Source organism: Dermacentor albipictus, chromosome 1 (genome assembly GCF_038994185.2).
Source record: "Dermacentor albipictus isolate Rhodes 1998 colony chromosome 1, USDA_Dalb.pri_finalv2, whole genome shotgun sequence".
In the NCBI taxonomy this organism is placed as follows: Eukaryota; Metazoa; Arthropoda; class Arachnida; order Ixodida; family Ixodidae; genus Dermacentor; species Dermacentor albipictus.
Genome location: NC_091821.1, coordinates 454171633 through 454199233, shown reverse-complemented (window position 1 = coordinate 454199233; position 27601 = coordinate 454171633). Strand labels below are relative to the sequence as shown.

The 27601-nt window shown below is 45.1% G+C and overlaps 1 protein-coding gene across 9 annotated transcripts; it reads right to left on the bottom strand.

Annotated features, from left to right (window-relative positions):
• Window positions 1-117: 117 nt before the first annotated feature.
• On the bottom strand, window positions 118-26280 carry LOC139054769 (uncharacterized). 9 transcript variants are annotated; one of them, XR_011511503.1, is made up of 7 exons: window positions 25820-26272; window positions 20594-20695; window positions 19564-19746; window positions 12349-12523; window positions 9721-9944; window positions 8365-8521; window positions 118-245 (listed from the first exon to the last, which is right to left on the bottom strand). XR_011511503.1 is itself a non-coding variant. In XM_070532368.1 (7 exons), exons 4-6 carry the CDS (start codon window positions 12394-12396, stop codon window positions 8366-8368), a joined length of 357 nt encoding a protein of 118 aa, XP_070388469.1. In that variant the 5' UTR covers window positions 12397-12523; window positions 19564-19746; window positions 20594-20695; window positions 25820-26273; the 3' UTR covers window positions 118-245; window position 8365. The 9 variants fall into 9 exon arrangements, 3 of the variants coding, with proteins under 3 accessions (XP_070388469.1, XP_070388470.1, XP_070388471.1); XM_070532368.1 differs by having other exon boundaries at window positions 9721-9873; window positions 25820-26273; XR_011511502.1 differs by lacking the exon at window positions 9721-9944 and having other exon boundaries at window positions 19560-19746; window positions 25820-26260.
• Window positions 26281-27601: the final 1321 nt, after the last annotated feature.

The window sequence follows — 27601 nt, the reverse complement described above, 5'->3', positions numbered from 1 at the left end:
TTACGTGGCGCAGGAAATGGGGTTGTGGCTTTTACCAACAAGAGTTTCCTTGAGTGAATCTGGCCCAGCCTTGTGATTATCCACACATGTTTGGAGAAACAAAAAAGAATTCCAAACTTTTGTGCAGAACAGACACTTTATTACGAGGTTGTCTTAGTTTTCTTTCTTCTTTTTTTGGCCATCCCTGGTTGTCCTACAGCTGGTCAGCACATGAAGTAGCTTGCACCTCTGAAGCTGCCTTTCACCTGCAACCAAGTTAGAACAGCACTATTTACCGTGTCACAGCCGTCATTTTTTTTTTTTTTGTATCGTGACAATGGGTCGGCAACTGTGAAGAATCCACTGCTCTTTGATAAAGCTCCTCGGTGGTTCCAAAGATAAGACATTGCTTGAGTAACACCTCTCCACCACAGTGCATTCGACTAGATGCTGAGCGTGTGAGATTGAGAATCGCTGAGTAGTGTTACTAAAGTGCAGTGACCACATTAGTAAAGCGGTGGCTTTGTCCTGCATTTCCCAAGGTCGAGGCGAAGTGCTGAGTGGAGCAATGATATGGATTAGCACACGGGTGTGTGTTCTGCATTTGCACTGCTCAAGTTGTTATTCTAGATAACTAATTCTAGATCATGCCAGATCATTCACGCAGCTGTAATAAGCAGAAGGGGACATGCCACAGGCAAGAAAAAGAAGTACCAGGACAATTTTCGTGCTACAAATGTCAACTCCAGTTATTATTCTCAGCTGCACGTACACAAGACGAAAAAATATACGCCAATATAGTATTGCAAGTCTAGCGAGGCCTGCTGAGGAAAGTAAAGTTGCTTAATCACACATTAAAAACTGTAGGTGGCTAGCACTGAGCCTGGAGCGCACAAATGTGGCCTCTCTCATAGCTGAGCTGCTGCCTTGGCTTATTAAACCCCTTTAACTCAATTAACCTGTTAGAAGAACCTCATTAAAGAATCCCCATGATCTTGAGATGCTAGCCCAGCTCTGACTATCTCTTTGGGCAAACTACAATGCCATGAAAGTAAACAACTTGGAATGAGACCAAACACTTGCTCTACAATGATATGTGCTGTAACAACTGGTAGCTGCATTAAAGCCTTTGTTCAACCAACCAAATTGACTCCTTGCAAAATGAAAGGCTCATTTAGATCTAGCATGAGTTCTATTCATATCCAGCCTAAGTGCAGAGCATTGACACACCAAGTGGAATGAAATGATCCCTGTGATTCACTCTGGTACATTAGGAGCCAGGCATAAAAACGAGGAAGCTTAGCAACTGTTATGGCAGCTGAACAGAATACCACTGCCTCCACAAAAAGCAACACCTGTAGCTAACACCAAAAGCTCGGACATCAACCAGGTGGTGCTCTCTCCAAGGTGTGACACTGTAACAGCATCACCATAGTCACTGGCATCCACAACAAATGCTTGCCACCATTAGCTAACTGCAATACGGTAAGTGTCTTATCATAAGGCTGTTGTTGGTGTACATTTTCAGAGCAGCCTTACAGTGAGTGCCATCACTTTGCAGCCTCGTCTTACGTGTGGAGTGCACGTTGTATTCCTCATGTAATGAAGGGACATTACAGACTATTCTAAGGGAGGTATTCATAAAGTTTGTATTACTGACACCATAAATTTGAAACAAACGTGCATGATGGTCATCAGAATGAGCGCACACCTCTCTAGTATCTGTGGAGCACAAAAATTCTGTTCTATACAGTACCACAAAATGCTGCTAGGGCATCAAAACAAAAATAGCAGAGCCCATTGGGAAAGTTGGGTTTAATGCATGAGCACTGATTCGCTTTCTGCATTTCAAGGAACAAAATGCCAAGCAGATTCGTGCTGCATTGGTGGTGGTGCATGGTGGCAGTCGCCTTAAGTGGAGGGAGACGAGAAGACACCAGCATGAAATGTACTCTCCCTTTGAGCAAAGTCTGCCCTGGGCACACACAGGAGGCTGGCGTCAAAGACAGAGTGTCATTACTGCGTGCCTAAAGAGACACCAGTCTCCAAACTATTTCATGCTCACACACATAAATGCTGGCTCCTGTGCAAGCATCTCCATGCTGGGGCTCATGACACGGTTTCAAATTTTCTCTATGGCACAGGGTCAAGGCAACACATAGGATTCATATCAGACATCACAAGATCATACGCTTGCCTTTGGCCCTACACATTCTATGGCTGAGATTTTCTAGCAATGCTTTTCATGCTACCCCTTTTCACACTTTTCGTGCTTCATCAGTGGTCAGAGCAATGCTTTGCACGCATTATCAACGGGATCAGCCAGCCATGAATAATGGATGATAAGAGTGGCATAGAATCGAGCGAGAGCCGTTGCTACAAAATCACAGCCCGTATTTCGGCTATTGTTATCCTGTTGCTACAGCTAGACGAAAGTAGTCAATGCATGCACCGAACGCTCATTAGTGACAACTAGATCGACTATGGTTTGCTAGTTTCGGTTTCGCAGAGTGCCAACAACATGGCTGACAACAATGACGGCGACATCTCAAAACGGAAATATTGCTATTTCTGCTTGACTTCGTGGTTGCATTAGCACACAGTTGTGCAGTTGGAGTGTGAATTATTGCATCATGCACTGTAAGGTGTCCAATACTTTATACACTAAGTCCATGGACTAGTGGTTGTGCCGCAGGGCTGTCCGAATAATCAAGCATGTCTCAATTATCGATCGTTGATGGCACAGCTGACTTCCACTGATTCAACCCTAACAGGACCGACTAGTAGAATTATTTGGTGAGTCAAATTATACAAGAGGCAAAGAAAGACATCGAAACACACCGATAATTCATTTGGAAGTACTAGGCACACCCTTGAATAGAACACATACTGAGTTTTGAGTCTAAACGTAGGAACTACATTAGCAGCAATACTGCTGGCCCATGCCATTTTGGAGCAGCTTTTGTATCAGCCCAAAATGCATATTGGGGAAGTAAAACAGACTTCCAGAGCAGGTTTATGAAAGCAATTGCAAACTATATTATATATGGCTTTTACAGTGGGCAAGCCATGTGAAATAAGTGGTTGCTGGTTCATAAACTGAAACAAAACACTACAAATGACTCCGCCTCCTTCATCGCAGTTCGTACTGTGGACTGCGATAGAGCAGTCGTTTCCTAAGATGTACCCAAATAGCACCTCAGTGGCTTAGAAAAACATGCAAGCACTTAGACATGCTAAGTGCAGAATTTGGAAGCGTTTTGAGAACGTTCCGCATGATCCGGCTGCTAGAAACTTATCCTTTAAGACGGAACACTCTGTGAAAAGAAGGTACATCAGCTGTATGAAAAATTTACTTATTTTGCCCTGTGCTGTGCTTCACTGATATACCATCCACTTGAAGTACTGCGAGGGTCGACACTCCCCAGGGCAGTTCAATTTCACTTGTCGCACAGCTCAATGTGCATCGTGTGTCATCACAAAATGCAGATATAAACGTGTGACAATTGACTGTGTAACACTCTCAGATTAGGCTGCGATGCACTAATTCATCTTGGAGTTTTCTGCCTACACGCAGCGTTTGCCATTCCGTCCAGTAAACGGAAAACAAAATTCACTGAATGTTCGCAATAGTTGCCAGCATTTCGTGCAGCAGCAGTCGCCCACTGACCCAATCTCGGCTTCTGGCCACCAGTGTAGCCCGTGATCTCGCGCCGAATTACCGAAGTGGTTTACTGGTCCAAACATATTGGAGGTCACTTTGCCACAATGACTTGCCCGCCATGGGGTCAGCTGGCAGCGAATTTTTGTCACGGCCGTATGATACAGTAAGGCCTAAGCAGTGGCACTTGGTCAGCACCCAGAGGCAAAAGTTGCCGTTTGGTGCAGAGTCGACCAAAATCTTAGTAGCCGCCGGACGCTGTTTTTACGTCGTGAAATTTGCCTAGCCAAGAAAAGTGGGGGATAGGCGATTAGTTGAATAGCATAAAATTATGCAGATCTCCCGCGCTGTGGCAATTGATGTAAGCGAAGCATTTTATGCTCTGCTTTGACTGACAATAAATAGCGGTGATGTTGAGGGTGAATGCTTAATTCCTTCAACGTTTAGTCCAACACGAGAGTGGTGAGTTGATGTTAGAAGTTACCTTACGTGCACCACTGCTGTTTGTCTGCATAGTAGACAGAACACACAGGGAGAGGTTTTTACTTGAGGCATTTCTGTGTGCCACATTTCACAATCTCGTAGAGGATTGAGCATTGTCATTGCCTCACATGGCACATCGCAACATTGCAAAAGTATTGAGCTTGTGGGGTTTCTGGCTCTCGCGGCATTTTTCAGGCTCTCGCGATGGTTGTGTGGGAGCCATTGCGTTGTTTTGCCGAGGGCTCCGTATCCCTCTCCTCCTTGCCTGGATGGGGTGGCAGCGGGTCATAAAACACTGTCGCTCTGCTGTCATCCCGCTTACGGGAAGGTCAACAGGCTTTCCCCATTGGCTGACATTTTGGCGGGATTCGGGCCCTGCTTGCGTGCACTCCGGGGAAGCGCGCGCAAGACGGGCGCCCGGGGAGACAACATCAGGGCGTCGGAAAGTGCGTATGTGTTCCCCTCTGCCGGCGGTGGCCCCCTTTGTCCACCGCCGGCCGATGGTTACTTAGGCTCGTCAGGGTCCCGGCCTCGGCGGGCGCGCGCACTCTTCTGTCGTATCGATGTTCTGAGGCAGCGTCTGCTGATCGTGGCCCCGTCTGTTCGTCTGTCGTTTCTTTCCATTTCCCTTTTCTCTGCTGTGGGGTGCGCGATGGCAGGCGCTGACCGAAGGATAGGCAGCCTCTTACTGCTGGGTTCTTTGTTCTGCGTTTCTCTCTCTGTCGCGGTGCGCCGTTAGCAGCCACTGGCGACCATTTGGCTATGTTTTGTGTAACTAGCTTCATATTCGGACGTGACGTTAAAACTGATGTTTCTATTGAGTCCCAGCTCAATAAATGTTCTTTATGACTTCTCAAGAGATTTGCCTAGGGTCTCCATTGCTGCGCGCGCGGTCTTGCTTTCCCCTAAGCTGTGGGGCCGGCAGGGCGCGTACGCGCGCAGCTGCGCATCGGTACACGGAGCGGGCCGGAGCAGGCGCGGACGTGCAGTGCCCTGCACGCGTGGCGGCTCGGAGTGCTCGAACCCGCAGTGGTAGTCTGGCGCGCGCGGAATCGGAGCGTGTGCGCCGTGAGCGTTGCGGGGGAGACCACAAGCTTGAATCATATTATAGGACTGTAAGTGCCAAAACCACTATTGGATTATGAAGCACACCGTAGTGGCAGACTCCAGATTAATTTTGACATTGTGGTGTTCTTTAACGTGCCCCCAAATTTAAGTGGATGAGCATTCTTTTATTTTGCCCCTGTTGAAATGCGGCTGCCGCAGTTGGGATCAAGTCTATGACCTCGAGCAATGCTATAGCTGCAAAGCTACTGCGGCGGGCATAGAAGTGTTGATTTGACGTGCGACCACTTCTGTAGTGTCACCTAGACCCTGCAAAGCGCTTTAATTAATGCGGATCTGCTTCTACTTACCGCACTGTATCATACCTTGAACTTAATTTCATCTAGTTTCTCCACAACCGCTGTCATGTCTATTGTAGTAGTGTTTCCTTGCCCTTTCATGTCACCTTTTTCCTATACCTCCCTTGTATGGGAACTGCGAGCAAAGAGCGACAAGGCTGTTACTCGTTTCGCGACTTTCTCGCTTCTATCCATTCTCTGCATCCTTTCTCCACTCCTCTCAACCATTCTATCTAGCTTCCCTATGGACTTGCACGTTAGTAGAAAGGTAAGCGCTGCAACTTCTGCAGTGCTTTTGCGGGATGTCACGAACAATTACAGCTGTCAAGAAGCTAATGTAGCGATGCCCAGGGAGCTCCAGAGGGTGCACATTTGATGCGGTGCAAAGGTCCTAACGAGTTTCTCGAGTCTCCTATCCTCTCTGCCATGCTCCATCCTTGTATATACACGCTGTGAACCACCCTCTGACCAGGCGTGCAAGACAGCCACAGCAGCAGTTGGAGAGTCGAAGGAAGAGGCAAAGAAAGCTTCGCTGTACATGTTGTTCACGGCCGCTATGTCTGTGCTAATGTGCGCATTATGTTGGAAAAATCGAGCGAGGCACCACACATCATCCGAAACTTTGGCCACTGTTGTGGACTCGTCATGCAGGGGAGGAGCGCGGGGTCTGGCCCGGTGTCAGCTCAGTTGTTCTCTGTCGCCTGAAAAGCAAGGCTGTCCCGTTGCTTAAGCAACTCACACGTGTCGAGGTGGAAGTTATTGAATATAAGCAGCCCATGGAAGAAGCAGCAGTATGAGCCAGGTGTAACTGGAGAGCCCTGGCTCAGTCCACGGTGGAGCTAACGCAGCTGCTGGTCCACCCAATGCCACTTTTGATGGTGCTGTAAACTGGTGCTTCAAGACTCAGTTACATTTTTGAAAGCCCGAGCAACCCTTTCAGCACACAGTGTGTGTGGATTTCTCAGATTTTGCTGAAATGTAGCAGGATGTAGCAGAATCTGCCTCTTGGCGCAGTTTGGCACAATTGGCATAGTGGTAGCATCACTGTATTAGGACTCCTAAAAAAAGTTGAAATCTAATGCATGCCCAGTTTTTAAGCAAGAAAAATGTGGCATGCCTCCAATTCTTGCAACCAGAAAAAGATGAAACCAGCGAACATTACCTTCACAGAATGGAACTTTATTTATGCTTAATGTATATTGCCATCACTCCCCGCAGTACTTTATCGCTTTTTGTGGGCCACAATACGAGGTCCTCCGTGTGGTCTATTGCACATTTCATATTCTGCATTTACCAAATGAATGCGCAACAACTGCAAACCGGGTTAGTGGTCCTTGGCCTAAGCTAACCGTTACACTAATTCAACCTGTCTCGTGTATCTTGCTCTTCGCTGGAGTAAGACAACACCACCTCGTAAGTATTTGTCTGCTGAATAGATTGGGGCACAAAAACATTGGGAGGCTGATGCCTATAAGCATCATTGCAGAGATATGCTAATTGACTTATTCATGGGGCTTGACTTCCCACAGCAACAATTGGGCTGTGAGGTATTCTGCAGTGGAGGGCTCTTGATTTATTTTGACTGCCTGAGGTTGTTTAATCCACACCTAAACCTAAGCACATGAGCGTTTTTGTGTTTCGCCTCCATCAAAACAGGGGCCTTGAGCTGAACAGTGCAGACATGTCCTCTACTTCACGTGACCGCTATGCCACAGCTATGTGGGCATACTAAATCGCCACTGCAAGAAGTGGAATACGAAGCCTGTTATGGTGCTGAGGAATTCCAGAAGTGGCGAGCCACCACAGTCTGTCAGTGACACAGTGGAATAAACACGGAAATTGAGCTGTACACTACTGTCTCAGTCAATGTCTATGTGCAAACATACATTTGGAGAGTAAACTGTGGACTTGTTTGCTGCACAAAGCATAGACATTCAGGCGCCAGTGATGCTCAAGTCTACTGTATGTGGAACAACTGTAATGGGGACAGTACAGGGGTTCCAGCAAGTACAGATGCTGGAACCCCCTATACTATCACAGTGCACCAACTGACCCAGCAAACTGCACTGCTATACTGTGATGGGCTTCTGGGGCTATATTTTGTAACAAATATTTTCCGTTTTCATTCTTTTAGAGCACAGCTCTTAGGCACCCATTCCAGTGTTGAGTGTTGGTGTCCCTCGTAACCGAGCAACTGAGCAGAGCGAAGGATAAATGAGCCAATGTGGAGTGCAGTGGGTGATGAAAGACGGCAATAGTGAAGACAATACAAGGCGGAAAGCAGAGCAGGAGCGTATAACGAAAGTGTGAGAAGAACAGCGTGGCGCCGCACAAGATGTGCTCTACAGTGATGACGGCTATGAGCTAACGCCAAAGTAGCACGCTTCGGACAAATGGAAACAAACTGCTGCGTGGGCGGAGGTCCCTCTGCGGCAGCTGTTGTGAATCACGCCCATGTGCCACCCACGCGCTGCCTCTCGTGATCTCCCCGCTTAGCGAGGCAGTCGTGTCAAATTTTGCTCCGTTTGCAATGTGCCGCACGAGACAGATTGTCAGCACCAGCCAATATGTATAATGCGAAATGAAAACACCTATAGAGCTGCGCTCAAATTTCGTATTGGGGAGTATCGTAATCGTCAGTGCATTTTCTGCCCTTCATCATAGGCTCGCATGAAGCCATAACATTGTTACAAACAGGATCGGCTACTTGCCGAGACAGATGATGAGCAGAGAAAAAAAAAAGGGGGGGGGGGGGGAGGGGTCCTTTCAATGTAGCCCCTGAATATAAAATTTTAACTTGGAGGACATGTAAACACGGCAGTGAACCCGTGGACTAACCTCATGCAGAGACATTCACATTTTGGTTTCTTTGGTACAGTGACTGTTGCACAGCATGGAACATGGTGAACATGGCGGACATGGTGAACCTCCTGCAGCAAGGTGATGGGTGTTTTGGACATGCTTCAGTTGGTGCTGTCTCACCTGCCTGCCAGTCCTGCAGAGAATGAGAAAGAATGGCAAAGAGGAGCAAACATAGAACTTTCTTCAACACAATTTTCTTGTGGAGGGCGAGGACAAAAATGCACAATGTGCTCACACAAGCTTTAACCGTGTGAGGCCAAGAGACAATGAAGCAAGGGAAAGCACATGAGGAAATTAACTGTTTCCTCATTTAATGGAAGAAGTAATTATGAATGAGAAATATATTTACAATAAACTTGAAGTTGTTTATAAAAAGTGGGGGAGGGGATTAAAAATGGCCAAAAAGACAACTGCCACAAGGAGGACCTGATTCCAAAACCTCCTCATAATGTGTTCAGTGCTCAACCAATAGCTATGGTGACGGTTGTTCCTCCGTCAACTTTCTTTGGTATTCATGAGTAGTTGGCCACTGCTAGAAGGTTGTGGGACACAAGATGTGCCAAAGTACTCCATTCCTGTGAAGCCCAGGCACATCACCTCGAATTCATATTTCAAGCTATGCAACGTCCCATTAAACTAAAGTGCCATGACCTAACAGAGTAGAAATTCACATTTGTCAAGAAACCGATGTCCTGCAGACTATTGTGGGCAACTGTACCTGTATTTATAATGTACATGACTGTGAGCATTACCCAGCACCACTTACACCCACCATTACTTTGCATTACCCAGCATTACAGCCACCACCGCCTTGGTGGTGCATGTAAAACACCCATTAATTAAATTCTTGTGTTTTATGAGCTAAAACCACGATATGATTATGAGGCACGCCGCAGTGAAAGACTGCATAATTATTACCCCTGGATTTCTTTAATGTGCACCCAAAGTACAGCACACGGGCATTTTTGTATTTTGCCTCTGTTAAAATGCGGCCACTGTGGCTGGGATTCGATCCTGCGCCTTCAGGCTTAGCAGCACAAGGATATAGCCACTACACCCCCATGGCAGGTTAAAACCATTATTCCACAAGTGTCATGTGTGAGTAATCTTAGAAGGCAACTGAACAAAAGGCCCTAGTATGTAACCTCCACGCATCAAGGCTGCCACAGTTAACACCCTCCGTATATCATGAACAATAAGGATGAGAGAAACCAGCGCCTCATCTATTTTTTCAATGCCAGTGCAATCGCTCGCTCCCCAATGGAAGCCATTGGTGCGCCTTAGTTCAGAGTTGCCATGATGCAACACTATCCAGATGGTACGGCTGCTTACGTCACACATGCGTCTGAGCTTGTGGCGCTGCTGTTCCGCTGGAGTAGCAGCAGACGCTCCCTGTCCCTGTGTCTGCCAGTGTTCCTTTGACTTTCGCCACGAGGTGCCATTCAGATGGTACTCTCCCCCATGACCGTAAAGCAGGCACGAATGCTAGCCGATGGGGGGAGAGTAGGAAAGGATGATAGGAGAGAGTGGTGAACGGTCGGGTCGGCCGCATCTGGCTGGCATTGAAAAAAATAGAGGAGGCACTGGGGAAACTAAGGGCAATGTACCATCCATACGAAGCCAAACAGACACTGAAAACAATGAAGCCAAGTAATTATTTCCTGGCTGTACAGAGCTGTTTCTAACAAAACAAGGGGTGCACGCATATTCAGAACTTTCAAATTACGAATTTAATATTGTCCTTTTCAATGCAATTTTCAAATTGAACAATCACTAGTCGTAAGTTTGAATAGGTTTCTAATAGTTCATGAATATTTCATATTATCACTATTCGCAAGTTCAAATAGGTTGCTAATAGTTCTTAAGTATTTCATATTGCCATGTGAGCCCAATCAAGCATGAAACTGGAGCAATTTATGCCAAATTTAATCCTGGCACCCATAGCAGACATAAAATGCGAGAAGTTAGGTGTTAGAGCACATTGTTTCACAGAGGAAGTCAAGATTTTTCTGGCTAAACCGCTATCGTGCACATTCGCCAATGAGTCCGCAGTAGGATAACAAACTGCCTATTTGCTCTTAACGCTCCATTTATGCTTTGAATGAACAATGCTTTCTAATATACAATGAAAAGACAGAAGCAAGGGGACCTGTCTTCATCAGGGCAACATTGCTTTTATACTGCAATAGCCATTAATGGACACTGGAGGTGCGCTTGCACTGTTGCCGTCATGCTGTCACGGTATTGACGGTGCAAACGCAGCTCGCATGTGGAGGGTTACATTTCCAAAGATGCCAGAGAGGTGCACTGCAAAAACGACAAAGCCAACTGGACGCGCCCTCACACCTCTGCATTCAGCTCTGCAGCGGAACCAGAATGGCATTCGGCCTTCCACTGCTGGTACAAGCATTGTGCCCACAAACACTAGCGTTCTTGCCGTACACCTGTATGCATGCCAAGCCAGGGTGTGTACTAGAGCACAGTGTGGGCCGGGCTGTCTGAAGCGTTTTTCGGTGGGCCTGGGCCAGGTTCGAGCACAAGGCCGTCAGCACAGGCTGGACTCGGGCCCGCTCTCCAAAGGGCCTAAGTCGGGCCTTCGAGCACACGGAAACATTACGCATTGTACAGTCGAAGGCATTCTGTGCCAAACTGAAGTGACATGTGAAAAGAGCTGGCTCTTAGTATACCTTAGCAAAGATAAGAGAAAAACACCTCAAGTTCTCATTTTTTTTTTCTCCGCATAAACGAACATTGTTTTGGTGTAAATACATATAAATCATACAAATAACCGCTCTTCAAACTATTTCCCTCTTGCTGCTTTTACGATTCCATGATTATCAATTTCGATACTGTTATATTAGTTTAGTGCTAACACAACAGGTGTCTCTTTCCACCTGTGCGTTTATTTTATGCTGTATGATTGTGAATTCGACTGTTTGTATGTATACATTATATATATTCACATGCTCAGTGACCTCATAAGAGCAAATTTTGCAATCAAGGTAAATGCATGCGCGCCAGCAGAAAAATAACAGCTCAGGCAATGGGCCCGATCACTGATATCAATGGCTTGCGCACCTGTGGGTGTGCCTCATCAAGGATGCTCCAAAAGATGACAGCACAAGAACAGGGCCAAGTTGGCACAGAGAAGTTCCAATGGCTCTTCTATCAGAGAGGAGAAACTACAATGATCAGTGGGCTCAATTTTGTTGCAAAACGGAAATAGTGGAGAGAGCGCCATACCGCATCTACGCATATAAAAGGAATCGTGCAGATCCCATGCTCGGTGGGCACTAACCAGTAGGGCACGTGGCTTTTGCGCTGGGACATCCCAGCTCGATCCCAAGATCGGGCATATAACTGTTCCTTTTACAGACGAGGCCCAGAACGAGGCGAGGCAGGAACCTACTACCCTGCTCACTAACTTTCAGCAATGCGGACGGTATCAGATGAAGGATTCTATGCATTAACATTTAGTAGACTCCAGTGCAGTCTCGTCCTGGCTATTGCTGCTTCTGAGGCCTACAGCTTCTGTTTCTTCATCTCCTGGGCTGCGTCGGCACTTGACTCCTACATGTTTAGAAAAATGCTAAACCAGGCGAGTTGGCAGCAGTTCATAATTACAAGAGCACACTACACCACAACGAAATTAAATAGAAAGACATGCAGATCCAATGCAATGCTGCAATCTAAATGTTTCAAAGCTTGTTTGAGTTAGCAAAGTAGCAGCAGTAGCGCATGACACAAGCACAGCCTCCCTGCCAGTAGCTGTTAGCTGTCTGCATATTGAGGACGAAGGTGATGTATGATGCTAGTCAGAGGAAGAACGCTGATGAGAGGTTCTTTGGGTTAGCATTGGGGGCAGCATGTGCTTGCCACGGGTATGAAACACTGCACGCAAGCTCAAGTCCGAGTGGTTCTCAGAGGTGCCATCAAACGAGAGGAAGAGTGAACACGCACCTTATGCTGTCCTGCAGAGATCTTTTCTGGTCTCGCTCTTGCAGCCATGCCTAGCGCAGCCGGAAAGTCGAGGCTTCGATTCCGACCAACCAAGTTGAGTGGAAACAGCCTCACTGAATCTGCTGGGGCAAACCGCCAGGCGAATAACAGGCCAGCCAGCCATCACTGCTTCCTACTGCAGGTAGAGTAGAGGGTAGAAGAGCAGGGGCAGGAGTATGAATGAACATCTGCACAAAGACCACGGACCACGCCACAATACCCAGATCCCTTAATGATCGACATAAACTGCCACTGCAGCGTGTAGGTGTGCACGTGAAAACCCAGACGATGTTGAATTGAACTCTGCTTGGCACTGTAGTCTTTGCCTTCAAGAAAAAAATGTTTTTCTCCAAGGACAAGTCCAATCATTAATTTTGTCACGGAAGAAAAAAGGAAAAGAAAGGGAACAGGCTATTAGGAAGAACTGTTATAGGCATTCTAAGCAAAGAGAACGAGCAAATTAACAAAAACACTGCAGGCATTGCCCAGAGTGTAGCAGATGGCAGACAAGAGAACCTCTGCCGAGAGGCCATGCGAGCAGTGCTTGCAGTGTCCCCGTGGGCTGCAGTCTGGGCTAATTTACCATTAACTCTACGAAATGGATGCTGCCACACCTAAAGGAGCTACTGCATGCAAGTTAGGAAAGGTCTGTCACGCCCTGTGTAAAACGACACTTCCGCACCATCAGAACAGTTCACTGTACCCATTGACCAGTGAGAATTATCTGCAGCACAAGCTACAAGAAACATCTTACCAACACACTGCAACAACATGTAAGAAGGTGCTATCCCAACACAAAAATGTACCTACAGTGAAAATGCAGAAAAGTGTGCCACTGCATTGAAAGTTAACAATATAGTATAGAAAAGCTGGGAAAATATTGACAGGCGCCACCAGTCAGTTTGCTCTTTGCTTGTACAGCTGCAGCCAATCAGCGGTGGCTGAAATGGACACTCCACTGTGTGGACTTGTACAGAATGCCACACCAGGAGACAACAGGTGTAGGGAGCTTTCAGGGCATTTCAGCACGAAAGCCACAGAAAAATTTAAAGTTGATGTAAAATTGAGTGAGAAAACTTCTGATGTACATCTAATGCCTTACACTGATGCGCTCTAATGAAACCGGCACAATTTTCTTATTTTACAAGCTCTCACTTAGGTGTACCTGGGCCAACACATTTTCCCATACATTCCACAGATTTGGACAAACCAGACTCGCACGGACCCATATCCCCACAAACACAAAGACCTAATCACATGCTTGTCCTTAGAATTAAGCCTGCCTGACTTCATCCACACTAACCCCCATATTCTAGAATGTTCCTCCACTCAACAGAAGTGGTTACCGCATTTCATTGACATTTTCCGGCTATTCTTCAGAAGCATAGTGTCTTCCTTGGTCGAAGGGCAGGTCCTGTGCTCCACTGGTTGGAGGAGAGGAACGGCTTCAAATCGAAGATTGTTTGAGAATACGGCAGTAAGACTCGCATGTGAGTATCAGTTCGCATGCGTATGCACAAGTCGATTCACAGGTCAGTTCACCGGCCTGTAGTCACTGTTGCACATTTGGTTAGAGAAAGATGTCCCAAATTAAGAGGTCCAATAAACTTGAAATGGGTAAAGGTGCTGTCTTACAAGCATTTCGTATTTATAACTTGACGCGTGCCAGTGCCATGACAGCATGTTAACTGGCTGACAAGCTTTCATGATGCAGTACTAGATGGCTCTGGATTAATTACGACTGTATGGGTTTTCCTTAAAGTGCACCCAATGACTGAGAAACAAGCATTTATGCATTCTTCCCCCATTGAAACATGGCTTGAGCAGCTGGACATTGAGGCTTTCACCGTGTTCTCAGCAGCAGAGTACCACAGATACTGAGCCACTGTGGCGAATCATAAGACTTGTGACAATGTAATAACTAGGGGGGCCTCAAGTCTTTTGAACTAGTATGAAAAATCCTGCAGTATTAAAGGGCATCACCTCGTAAATCTTAGACGAGAGTTGTTTATTATGCCTCCAGACTGTTACATGCGGCTTCTACCATGGCTTCGCAGCCTCCCTCTCTGCTCCCTTGCCTCCTGCACTCAGCTCAAAGCTGTGCAGATGCAGTGTGATGACAACATTGGCCCCACCATAATTGTGTGCAGCTCTTGCATCAGTATGGCCTCAAAGATTGGTTTCTCATGCGATCCGATCTCGAAAGCTGCAATATCGTCATGGTATTATGCATCGTCAGGGGGTCACCACCGCCCATCAGTCCTGACAGAGCCATTGGTCCTGGCAGAGGCACTGCTCAGTCATAATGTGTCATACAATCTGGCCAATGCCCTTGTGCTTATTGTGGCATAACAATAAACAAGAAAAGGGGTGACAATTACAAGAAGTTTAAGGAAAAAGCAGTTAGTCCTTTGAGCAAGACCACAGGCTTCAGCTGCTGGATTTGGCACTGGAATAATATTTTGCTCAGGTGCTCACAAAACAGGTCTCCCTACCGACTATGTATATTTATCATGTTCAAAAAGCATTAAGGGTTCCTTTAGTCAGCGAGCCCTTTATGGACAAGTGTTGCCAACAGGCAACATATTTTTTTTTTCACAGAGTTTCGGTACCAAGTACAAAGTTTCTGGCTAAATGTCTTTGGGCAACATTGAATGACAGGCAGCAAGCATCATTTGTTGGTTTGGAACGGGACCACAGGACGAGGAAGATGAAGACTGGCACACCTTCTTTTGAAAGCACAGTGAGGAGAGACAGACCAATGCAAGATCTTCGGCTGCAGCTGTACCACGTACGTGTTGTAAAGCAAATGAAATGTACACCTACGTTCCACATGTTACTAGAGTTATCAGTACAAATTCCAAATGAAGCCACAACTGGCTTGGGAGTGAAATCCACTTCCAGTTTCCCGCTTGGTGTTTTCCCCTATTGTTGAAAAAGATTCCGTAGAATATTTTTTCTTTTCGTTGACTATGCTTATTCTCCATCTGTTTTGCACATTTGGATAGAAAATATATTTTTTTTCTTGTGTTTATATATCTCGTCATAAAAGGGTTTCTATTTATAATTAGTGAACCTGTAGGTTCAGGCTAGTTTGTTGGTGGACTGCAGCTTTAACCGCACTGTGACGCTGACTATCACCGTTCAGTCTTGTGCTGCTACTGACCTTGAATGCCATGACTGAGCTGCAAAACTGTCATGAATTGGCTTCTTTTGGTAAAGTCAAGTGCCTGTGCAGAGAAATGCACAAGAACATGAAAGTTCTTTGCTTTGCAAGTCACTTCTTGAAATAGCGCGCAACGGGACGGCAACAAAATAGCACGCAACAGGATGACACAAGAGAAAGGGAGCTGAACACAGGCGCCTGTGTTTGACTTTCCTTCTGTTGTGCTGTCCCGTTGTGCGCTATTTCAAGATGCTTCTCATTCGGTCTGCTCTGTGGATGCGGCTCAATATGGCCCCTCGTCTCACTTTGCCATAGTGGCAACAGATCACGCAGGCCATGTTGTTTCGGCAGTCTCGGTGGCTGGGACCACTTCTTCTAAAGTAGAGCAGGTTGCTGTTGCTTTGGCTCTTCTGGACGACAACAGAATGCAAATATATATAGGTAGACTCCAGATCGGCAGTCAAGGCACTCGCCTCAGGCTCCATCGCAAAAGAGGCCCATAGTATTCTCAGGAACAGGGCAATCACTTCACACACATACAATCACTTGGTTTCCGGCACACATGGGTCCGAATCTGGACTCGCTCACCAACCTCAATGGCACTGCCCACTCATAGGTAGGCATACTAACTCGTCACGGGGGAGGAGGAGCCTTGCCACAGTCCAATGTCCAAGAGTTTCATGACACTCTATTCACCTTTAATGAATTCGCTAAACATTTCTACCTGGAGAGAAGAATCTTTCCTCCACCACATAAAAAGCTCACAAGACCTCAGGCCATAATCCTTAGGATGCTTCAGACTACTAGCTGTTATTGCAGCCTGGCCTTCATGCATTGTTTATTCCTAGACGTCTATAGCTAACACTGTCCTAGCTGCGAGGGGACATGCAATTTAGATCACATGCTTTGGCGGTGTCCCTTGTTACGAGAGGATAAGGAAATCACTGAACAGAAGTGGAGCTTGGCCATCAAGAGCTCAGAATACCATCATCAACTTTTGGTTGTCCCGAGAGGCTGCAACGCAGTGGTTAGATTCGGCCTAACTGTCCCCACGCGGGAGCGGCCCCCCAATGTCGCCCTAAGGGGTGGCGCTTCTCAAAATGTTTTTAATAAAGTCACTCGCATCCGTATGTCATGTCAAAATACCAACAAGGCCAACATTCAACTCTTGTAAAGCAATTCACTTCATTCTCCCCACTGCTTCCAGTAAACTGATTTTTAATTGATTTGTAATTGATCTTAAGGCTGATTTTTAAGGATCCCCAATTTTGTGGTGCAATCAAAAGCCTGCCATCGAAAGTGTCCATACCTACCACAGTTTCTCCAGGAAGTGTGAAAATTTTTAAACATAATTTTTCTAGGTCTGAAAGATTCCTTGATTACAGATAAATGAGTATCGGCAACAGTGATAAATCACAGGGACAGTGCACTGCAAAAAATTGAAGGCGATGCTAGTACAGCTCTTGCGACCGGAGAAGCAAGTTAATTTAACTAAGGGATTAAAAGCGCTTAAGGAATGTCTGCGATTAGCGAAAACCTTTTACAAAGCTTATAATTTACTATGCAATTTTTTTGTATCATTCTAATACAATCCAGCTACAATGCAGTTTTATTATGGGTGGTGATGGTGCTCAACAGACAGCAGCATCATAGCATGGCCCATAAATAGAGTCTGAATAAGCTATTCGATTCGTATTCGAAGTAGTTGAATATTCGATTCAGTTCGAGTAGAAGTGATACGAACACTTTTTGGGGCCTTCAGTGAGACACCCAGATGCAAGTGGTGGCTGTTCTGGATAGTTATGCTGCAACATAGCCACGAATGCTGTGGAGAGGCATCGGTTGCCAAGTGAACACATGGAGTATGCAACATTTGCTCAATAATTTCCTGTCGTTCCATGAGCATGCATCACCTGCGAATCTGTTTTCTAGGTTTAAGCAACAAAATTTATTATCTGGACAATGTCACCATGTTTTCGTGCCTTTGAAATTATGTGCAATCACTTTTCAGTTTTTCCATTTGCAAACGTTTCAGTTGACACAGTCTTGCTGTGAATAGCATTACGCACGTCAAATAGTGCAAATAACCCTGCGTGTTCTCTTTTTACCAAATGAACTCCCAACAAGACTTATGTTACACTGTGTTCATGCTATATGAGAAAATATATGGTATTCGATTCTATACTCGAAATTCATTTCTTTATAATATTTGTATTCCATTAAATTTGGAAATTTCAATATTCTAACACTTCTAATTTCAAGAAAAGCCGACAGCAGCAGAGAATGGAAACAATATGTGGCACTCCTTGAAGAATGCCGAAGGAGACAGAGGAAGCAGCATGCATGAAATAAGTCAATATTCAGCATAAGGCTGATGATATAAGGCCGATGCACCACGATGATATGTGGTGCAAAAGCTGTACATTTCAGAACAAGCTGTAGCACACAAAAAATTAGTCAAAGGCACGAAAGGTGTCGCCAGTGGTAATGTAGAAGTCAGGTCTCATTAAAAACACTGTCTTATTGGCCGTGGCTGAAGCGTGCATCACCTAATGTCGTAGTAGATGACAATTTATTTAGTCCTAGCCCTACGCAGTCAACTCCTGTAATGTTCTCATGAGATTCTGCATCGAGTAAAAAATGTACCTTATTTAAGCGATAAAAACCAATTTTATTTCTGTCATTTTGAGACATGAGCTTTCCACTGGCACCACAATTTGAGGACATGTTCGTGACGGAAGAATAAACTGCCTGGACAAAATTGTAGAGGCATTCTTTTGTAGACCTGTTAGACATTTTAAACATTATTAATGTGACCGGAAATGTAGGTGCAACGTTAAGAGAAAAAAGATGGCAGCGTGGATTGCACAGGAAAATGGTATTCTAGCCGAGCTAGTGGACCTAGGCAGGTCATGTATCCTATAGACCAGAAGTGTTAAATCTTCTTCCTTGCTCACCCACTACGATCATCATCCCTTTGGTGTTCTGCTAAACCATTATGTTTGTTCATTGACTGCTCTTCTTGTATGGTGCTTCGCTGGTTTTGACCAAATGATGCTGTGAAACCCAGGAGCAGCACTAGTCAATGATCAAACAGCCCCCAGGACTGACTGACCGACGAGCCCACGCATGGTTTCACGAGGAAGAGCTTCCGGAACCACCTGTCCTCATCCACCCGCCTACGGTCACCTATTACATGGAGGCCGAGCTTAGCATGGATCGGACACTCATCAGAACGACGGTAAGCCCCTTCTCTGACTATATCAACGCGGCACTTGGTGAGGCCACAACGCTTCATCTCACAAGCAGCTGGCTAGAAATGTTTCAGGAGAGGCTTTGTTTGCTAGATCAAAAGATTAAAGTACTGGACAATAAATTATATGAAGAATATACCCTTCAGGCAGACTACAGGGATAAACTGGTTACACTGAAGTCTAAAATTAGAACTGCTATTGAATTGAAACAGACTGTAAACAATAAATACGTGTTGCAGATCTCTGTAAGCGAAATGTCCAGCTTATTACTCCTGTTCCTTAAAGCATTGCAAAAAACAGAAATGGTAAAATATTGTAAGACAGAAGCTTCAAGTCATGACCAGTTTGGAGAAGGTACAAGAACAAATGACATAAATACAGAAATCTTCAATGACAGTGTGGTACCTACTGAAGATTAAAGCACTGTTCCTAAAACCTGCAGTAACATCATTACTGACATGGATGATGGAGATGATGAGCGCTACCAGTTGATGTCATCGTCTTAGACTTTAGAGCCGTGTCAAAGGCACAGAAAAAAACAAACTAGAAGATCTTGTAGCCACAATGATACCGAAACAGCTATTCGACAGTGTGCAGGACATGCGTCTAGTGACAATAGCGACACAAGGTTTGACGTTTCTGAAAAAAGTCCGGGAGCGCATGAACCCCTCATCTTCACTGAATGGCTACTGCGCTGTCGATGTCTAACACCGTGTTATCTTGTTCTAAAAGAAAAATAGAGAAAAGCATACCTACTGGCAAGAATTAGGCAGTTCAAGGTCGTCTGCAGTACTCGGAGATGTAAAGCCATCATTTAGGGTCATAAGGCGCAGGGATCCATCACATAGTCCTGGTGATATTTCCTCACTCTTCCGTATCTGCACCACGAACGGTCTGTTTGTGTACCGATGTTCGACAGCAAACAAGAAGCCTGCATTCCTGAACACAAACACAAAGCAGGAATACACTTACTCAGCAGTCAGGGCAACCTACTGAGCAGGCAAACTGTTGCGAATGAAAGTTTGCAAAGTAGCGAACAGATGAACCGCAGAGCAACTAACTCACTTTAGTGCTACCACAGACAAGTAAAACACAAGAGAAGTGAGGGCTAGCTAACTAAAACACCTTCTCTTTCTTGTGCTATTGCCCCTTCGTTTAATGTTGGCATAACATCAGTAAAGGGTCAATTGCGGTCAGTTGGTTATACACCATTTTGGATAAATGTGCTCGTGTGCGCAAGGGCAACGACATAAACATGTGACAGGAAACAAATCATACAGTGCAAACCAATAACAGTGTCGTTAGCTTGTGCTGTGTGTCACATCTCAATTTGCAGTCATTCTTGATTCTGTGCAAAAAAAGGGAGTTTATACAAAGCAAAACGTAATTTAAGCTCATGCACTTCATTTTAGGCTCACACGAAATTTGGAAACCAGATATGTAACGGTGCAAAATCACCCTTTTGGCATATTCGTGGCTTCTAAATTTTGCAATTTCGAGATTGTGCCAGTTTACTTGTGCTGCGAAAACTCCTTTGTGCTTCTTTACCATTTCTGCCTTTTCAAAACAGTGCAGTCTGTTCAGTCTTCTATGTGGCACTTCGGCCATGCATATTGTTCATGCATGACTTTGGATGCATTGTTTCTCTTCCAAGGGTTCACCAGCTTACCTGCACAAAACCAATTGACATGCCTGCGCGCATAATCTTGTTTACTATGCACGTGTACTATATGACATTCTTGAGCTCTTCTAGTCACACTGACAGCTTCGCTGTCAGTCTGCTCACCTATTGGCCTCACACAAGGCTTTGCCTGCACTGCTCGAGCACGGTGTTTCTTTGCCTTCGACTCGTCCGCGCGCTCATACCGAAAGGCACCTGCCTGTGATGCTATCAGAAAAAGAAATTGGGCAAGTTATTGGAAACAATGGAAGGAGAAAAATACCAGCACACCCTCCCCCGAAGCCCTTGTCTAAAGTGAAAGCGTATTTCCTTCTCCTCTCTTTCGTCTTTCTATTTCCCCTTCTGCCAGAGTAGGGTAGCCAACCAGATGCTTTTCAGGTTAACATTCCCACCTTCTCTTTTTCTTCCTGAAGGAGTGTGAGCCTTATGAATAAAATTTTATCTTGTATCTGGATAGTGTACGCTGTCCAAGTTAACTTTTTAACTATTTTTCTAAGCTTATTAATTTCTCTTTTGTCATTGGAACTTTTTTATGGAAATGCTGCACATGCGATGATATTTCTATACACCGCCACTTTGAAAGTGGCCACTCACTTGTCTTTTCACATCTCTTTGTAATTATGTATTGCGGGAAGTTAAGGTATTAGTACATCTTTACTACGGTCGTTTAAAATTCTTCCAGCATTATCTGAACATCAAAGCAGAAACTACAGAGCACCGGCAGCGCACATTGAATCAAACGAAATATAGTCAAAGGTAAAACGAACGCTGAGCAAAAACATAAAAAAAAGAAAAGAGCAGAAGATGTTTCAGCTCCCATGGGGGCCATGTTCACAACAAGGCCCCCGTGCTACCCTTGCTTCTGTACAAGCCTTGCTCCCTGTACCAGCGAGGCGTTAGGCCACATACTTCGTTCTTTGGTGCGCACGTTGCACGTGTGCCAGCGAAAAAGCTCAAAGGCGTGCTTGTAAACATCAAAGACAAGCTTCCAAAAGTACCCAGGTGTTGTGTATAATATTTGGTTGGAGTCTGTTTCACCTTTGACTATGAGCAATCCTGACCAGACAAGTTCTTGCCAAATTATTGATTTCACAAACGAAATATAAACACGACTGCAATTTCCTGTTGTTCACAAGAGCAATGCACTCACTTTTGTTCTATGATATGATCTGTATTGACACTCCAGATTAAAGTCCCTATCGTCAGTCTAGGTCCACTGCACAATGATGGCTTGTCCCACAGATCCCTATTTAAACATGTTCTGCTTCAGGCAGCATTTATTCTGCGCTTTGAAATCTGCTTTTCACAGCTGCCCGTAATGCTGTCATCTGTGACTGCATTTCCCTTCTTTTGACACCCATTCTGTTATGCTAACAGACCCTTAGTCAGCTGGTCTACACTAGAGATGCAAGTGGTTAAAAAAAAAAACATTGAAATATTCAGAAAAAAGTAGTATTTTTTTTTCGTCTTTTTCAAACCAGGATACAACTGAAAAAAAGCAAAAAAAGAAAAGACATTCTCTGCAAAATTCTGCTGTTGCAATGTGACTCCTTTCGACATAGCTAAATGTTTGGTCAAAAGACGGAGTTTGGGAGTCTGCGAAGCACATGGACCCATCCCCGTGGGAGGCAAGGACTTTGCTTATACCAACCCTTGAGCCTCCTTGCCCGTCGTGTACTGCAGATTCACCCTTCTTCTGTGGCATGTTTATTTATTTATTTACTCAATTTACCCTTCAGGCTCGGAGGAGCATTGGGTAGGGGGTTACAGAAAAATGACAATAATTAATGCAGAAAGGGAACTATAAAGTAGGAGAAACAAATAAATTTGTGCATTGGAAGGAAAAATGGAACACTGGTAAACATGGAAAAAAAGAAAATACAAAGTCAAGGGAATACAACACAATACAAAGTCGTAAAACAATACAAAGGCGAATACGATACAAAGTCACAAAACATAGACAAAAGAACATGTCAAGTTGCAACTGCGCACGAAATTTGGCAGGATCTTTTAATGAAACAATATCATTTGGAAGGCTATTCCATAGTGTGATGGGGCGCAGCAATGCAGAGTTATTGAATGACTGGGTGCACCTGAAACTGAGATTATCATGAAGTCGAGTATATGTGTGAGAAGGAATTTCAAGCGACAAACGGCTGGGCCACCAGTTATAGCAGTGTTATGATTGACCTGTCAAGTGTGAGAGACATTCAGGTATACGTTCCCATGACAAGATGATATGCCTCGTCCCACAAAAGGCTGTTACACTAACAAGTGTGAGAGACATTCAGGCGTACGTCCCCATGACAAGATGATATGCCTTGTCCCACAAAAGGCTGTTACGATAACCCCGGACATCGACCTGTCAAGTGTGAGAAGTGTTCAAGCGGGCGTCCCCATGTCGACATAATTGCCCTGTTCTCCGAAACAGCGTCACCCCTTTTATTCCCGGAGCTGACACAAAGGGATGGACGAAGAGAAGAAAACCCAAAGGGCAGGAGGTCGTCAATGGCAGAACCTGACGAAAGCACTAATACTGCCACTTCCAGAAGATAGTGATGACCACAAGACCGCAAGGGTTTATTTAAGGCCGTCCTGGCCCCCGTGATAATAAGAACCGCTCGAGACTCGGATAAGAGTCACAACCATGTACCAACGAAGTGAATACAATCTTTTCTACTTTTTTTCATCATCACGATGCTTGGCTCCGTTGTCGTTCGCTGATTCTTGTGGTGAAGACCCACCTCACCCGGACGAGATGGTACCAGCAGTATTTACGAAAGACGCATAGAAGGGCAACAGAGCGGCGGAAATCCAAGTCTGGAAGGGGAACACTGTGTTTAATTTGGGTAATGCTAGATTGACGACTGTAATTATAAGTCATAAAGTGGGCAGCACAATTTTGGATGGATACCAATTTGTCTATTAAGTATTGTTGATGAGGAGACCAGATTGATGAAGCATATTCCAGTTGAGGGTGTACAAAAGTTTGGTAGGCATGTCGATGGATGGTAGATGGGGAAAGGTGTAGATGACAATGCAAAAACCCAAAGTTCTGTTAGCTTTAGCGCATATCTTGTGAAAGAAACATGTGACAGAAACGCGCCCGAGTTTTGAAATGTGTGCACCAAGCTAGCAACAGGGTCCCAGGGGATCGTGTGCAAAAACTTGTGTATGTGCACTTGAACCTCAATGTGCGGAACGCTTCGTCCACTGCACAGAACATTGATGCGTCAAGCAGAAATGAATCGTCGGACACAGATTGATACAAATGCCGGTCTTGACGTTTTGATGCGAAATCAACGCCTTGGCATGAAGTTGTGCCTAGACTTTGAACTCGGAAGCTCTGTTGGTCCTTTTGTGATTCAATAATGTAATGTAACAATTATATTCTTTTCAATGTTAGAGAATAGATGTGTCTGGTTTTTCATATCTGGCCACAAGCATCTTCTTTCAATTTTTCATATCTTTCTGAAAAAAAAGTGAAAGAAACCAGTTTTTTTTCACCCCCTCAAAATTTTATGTCTCAGTGTATGCATAATATATAACATGACCTCAGCAACTTCAATCCTTATGATTAATCTCCACAATGATATCTGCTTGCTATCCACCTTGTGCCCCTTAAAGGGACAATAAAGGACACTTAAGGAAACACTAAACCAGCTGAAACTGATTAAGCATTTGTTCCAAACGCTGTTTTCCTTAATTCTGTGGCAGGAGGTTGTTTACTAGAAGAACAAAAAAATGAAGGCTAAACCTCCATATTTTTCAATTTTGCACTGGAACCTGAGCGCCAGTATGTCAGTGTGATGTCAGCGATTTCAAATTATTTCCCAAGGATTTGGCCGTTGTTGAGAAATACTGAAAACTCTCCAAGGTCAGGCTTTCGCTCCCTGCCCTTTGAATACAATGTCGTCCACCAATAGTGATAAAATATTACCTAGGATCAAGTAGACAGCATCAAAATCCATGACGTCAAGGCAAGCTGGTGCGGAAATTTTAAGGCGTCGTCCCCACCAGCCTTTCGTTTTTTTACCTTTTCTGGCTTAGTAAGTCTCCTCTCATGGTGAGAGTGGCTATGTTGGCGTTGTAGGAAGGTTCTTTACTAACGCTGGGTCAACAAGATTTTATCTTTGGTGCGTCCCTTTAGCACTTCCGTACCATGCCACCATCTTGAAATCAGACTAGAAATGGCCCAATTTTTCGCTGCAAAGTGACTTGTAGACAACATATCAACAGTTCATTAAGAAAATTTCACCCGATTCATTACAAAAGTGCACTGCACAAGAAAATGACAGGAAATAAAATGAACTGCTGAAGCGAAAATGAAAGTTGCAAAAGAATGAAAAGCATCGTCAACGAGCTGAGCACATCACTGGCCCTCTTTACCAGAATTGCATGGACGAACCAACTCGTCCAATGCATGGTTACGGTTAAGGGGCCCCTCACCAGGTTTGAGCATTGCGAACAGACAAGTGCAATGCATAGATAATATGGTGACATCTGTGCTTGCAAAGTAACGCACTAATGTAAAACGTGAATGCAGCTAAAGATTCAAATAAAAGCCCACAAGCATTTCTTGCCAGGGGGCCCTTCACCAGGTTTCAAATCTACAGACACTAAAAAAAGGGGGGGAAATGCAAATTTAGAAGGAGACTGGACAACTACATTACTTTTCGCTGCTTGTTTGCCAGAAGTATCGAACAGGCTAGGCGGGGGAGGATTAGGGGTAATGATCGACTGGTAATATGTTGCTACATTGCGGCTTGCAGATGACATTCTCCAGTTCAGCAACATTGGAGATGACTTGCAACAGATCTTAACCGGGCAAGTGTATGGATACTTTGTAGATTAACATGCATATAGAACTAAAATTATGTTCAATAGCCTGGTAAAGAAAATTTCTGATTGGTAGTTTGTTTCTCGAAACCGTGAAGTGATATACGTATGTAATTCCACAGTCTTCATACATGGCCTGAATCATGAAAAGGGTCTTTCCAGACAATTAAAACAGTTTGGAACGCACATAGGAGGCATTGTCTCATCGTGTAAGGCAGCCTCCAAATATCCGGTTAAGGAAAAGTATACAGTGCCTTCAATGTTAAAGCATCAGTAATCTTAATATAAGTGCTGCGCTTGCCACGCAAGACTCTCTGGAGTCTCCTGCCAGCAGAGAATGACATCCCACAGATGGCACTTCCACATTACATGGATCATCTGTGCCAAGAGCACTTGCGTGACAAGTCTTGTAAATCTTGTAAAGCTTATAACGAAACCATAGTCTGTCACAAACTTTACAGCTGCCGCCAAATTCTACGTCGAGAAACTCACGTTTAAATCGCCCACCAGCACCGCCAGTACCGAGTCGTTGCATCTGGCGAAAGTTCCTGAGCACACGCAACCCAGGATCTTCCAGCCTCTTCCGTTTGCTATCGCTCAGAACTTCTTCACGATGCTCTGCGTAGTATCTCGCAGAATTCAATCGGCCGCGTTCGCGAGTTTCAGAGTCTTCTCCCCTCTTGCGACGCCTTGCTTCAACTTCCCTAGCTCTCGCTTCAGGATCGGATCTCTGTCGCCGCATCCGTTCACGAGCAGCTTCTCGACGGCGCTCCTGTCGAGCGGCTTCTTCCTCGGGAGTCCTGACGGCAGTCTTCGCCATTGCTAAGCAAACCAGACGCCACGTAACTTTTTTTTCCACTGCGAGACAGAGGATAGAAGAAAGATTTTAACTAGAGTGAGCTAGAATACAGTTGAGTGGGACGAGCGGCTGGGGCGGCGCATGCTTTGCAGTGAGACGCGCGACGATGAAAAATACTGCGGCGGCGCTGCGATCGATGTGAATTGGGTCGCATCAAGGTCGCGCAGTTGGGAACTGCTGGCGATCTGCTCGGCGGGGGCTTCGCGCGCTGTTGTTTACGATCAGACCGCTCAAATGGTGTTTATAATTGGATATTACATGTACTTATACCTTTGGTATAGGTGCCTTTCTTTCTCTTCTTTATTTAATTTTGTTTATTTTTAATGCCGCTCGGTGACTGCGGCCGCAGTGTCGGCTTTCATTCTAATATGTACGGTTCCTTTTAGAGAACAAATATTTTTCTTGTTCTTCAAGCAGTATGCACCTCTGGAGTGTACTTTTGCACGTATAGTTTTTCATCACTAGCTCTTGCGAAACGCAGACGGAAAAAATGTATGCAAGCTTCCTGCTTGCCGCTTCAAACAATAAAACATACCGGCCCCATCCGGTGCGCTGTACTGTAATTTAGGGAAAGTATTCTTAGAGAAAAAAAAAAAAAAAACTGCAGTGCAACATTTCATACATGTGTCCGTCTTCCTCGCGTAACAGAACGCAGAGTAATTGGCACACGTTCTTTTATTGCGGTCGGCACTCGGGCGCCGAAAGCAGTTTTAGGTAGCGATTATATGTGCTAATCTCTGGCCCGTAAGCCGTGCGAAATTTTTTTGTCCATTCCATGCTTAACAACAACAACAAAAGAAAACTCAGTGCCCTTCCACTCTGTCAAGAAGGGTGACCAGCAAAGTGTGCCCCTAAATGGCGAACTGCACCTCCGCCGCAGGTCGGCCCGGCATTGTACTATTTTGGACATATTTTTCTATATGCGGACACGATAGGAAATAGCCTTTAACAGCCTCACTGTAATAAAAAGAAAAAAAAAGAAAAACCGGCGTGGTAGCTTAATTAGTGGCTGCATAGTGGATATGGCGTAGCGCTTCTGAACTCGGGCTCACGCGTCCCAACCAGGTCGCGGAATTCAATGGCAACGAAATGAAAAAAAAAAAAAAAACAAACACTCGTGTGCTTCTGTTTAGATGCACGTTAAAGAACCCCACGTGGTGAGAACTGAACTTCATAAGCACATATATGCTGCTCTAGTGATACTACACTCTAAGGACAGTTTACACCCTTTGGCTTGCCCCTTCTGCCACACAAAAATAATCGTCATCTGCCTTGATGCGTTTCCTTTCTTTATCGCTGCAAGCCCGGAACTTTCCAGTGACGAACGGCACGCGCGTTATCAGAAGAGGCACTCCAAAGGGTGTAAACTGTTCTATGCTGATAACGCGCGTGCCGTTCGTTACTGGAAAGTTCCG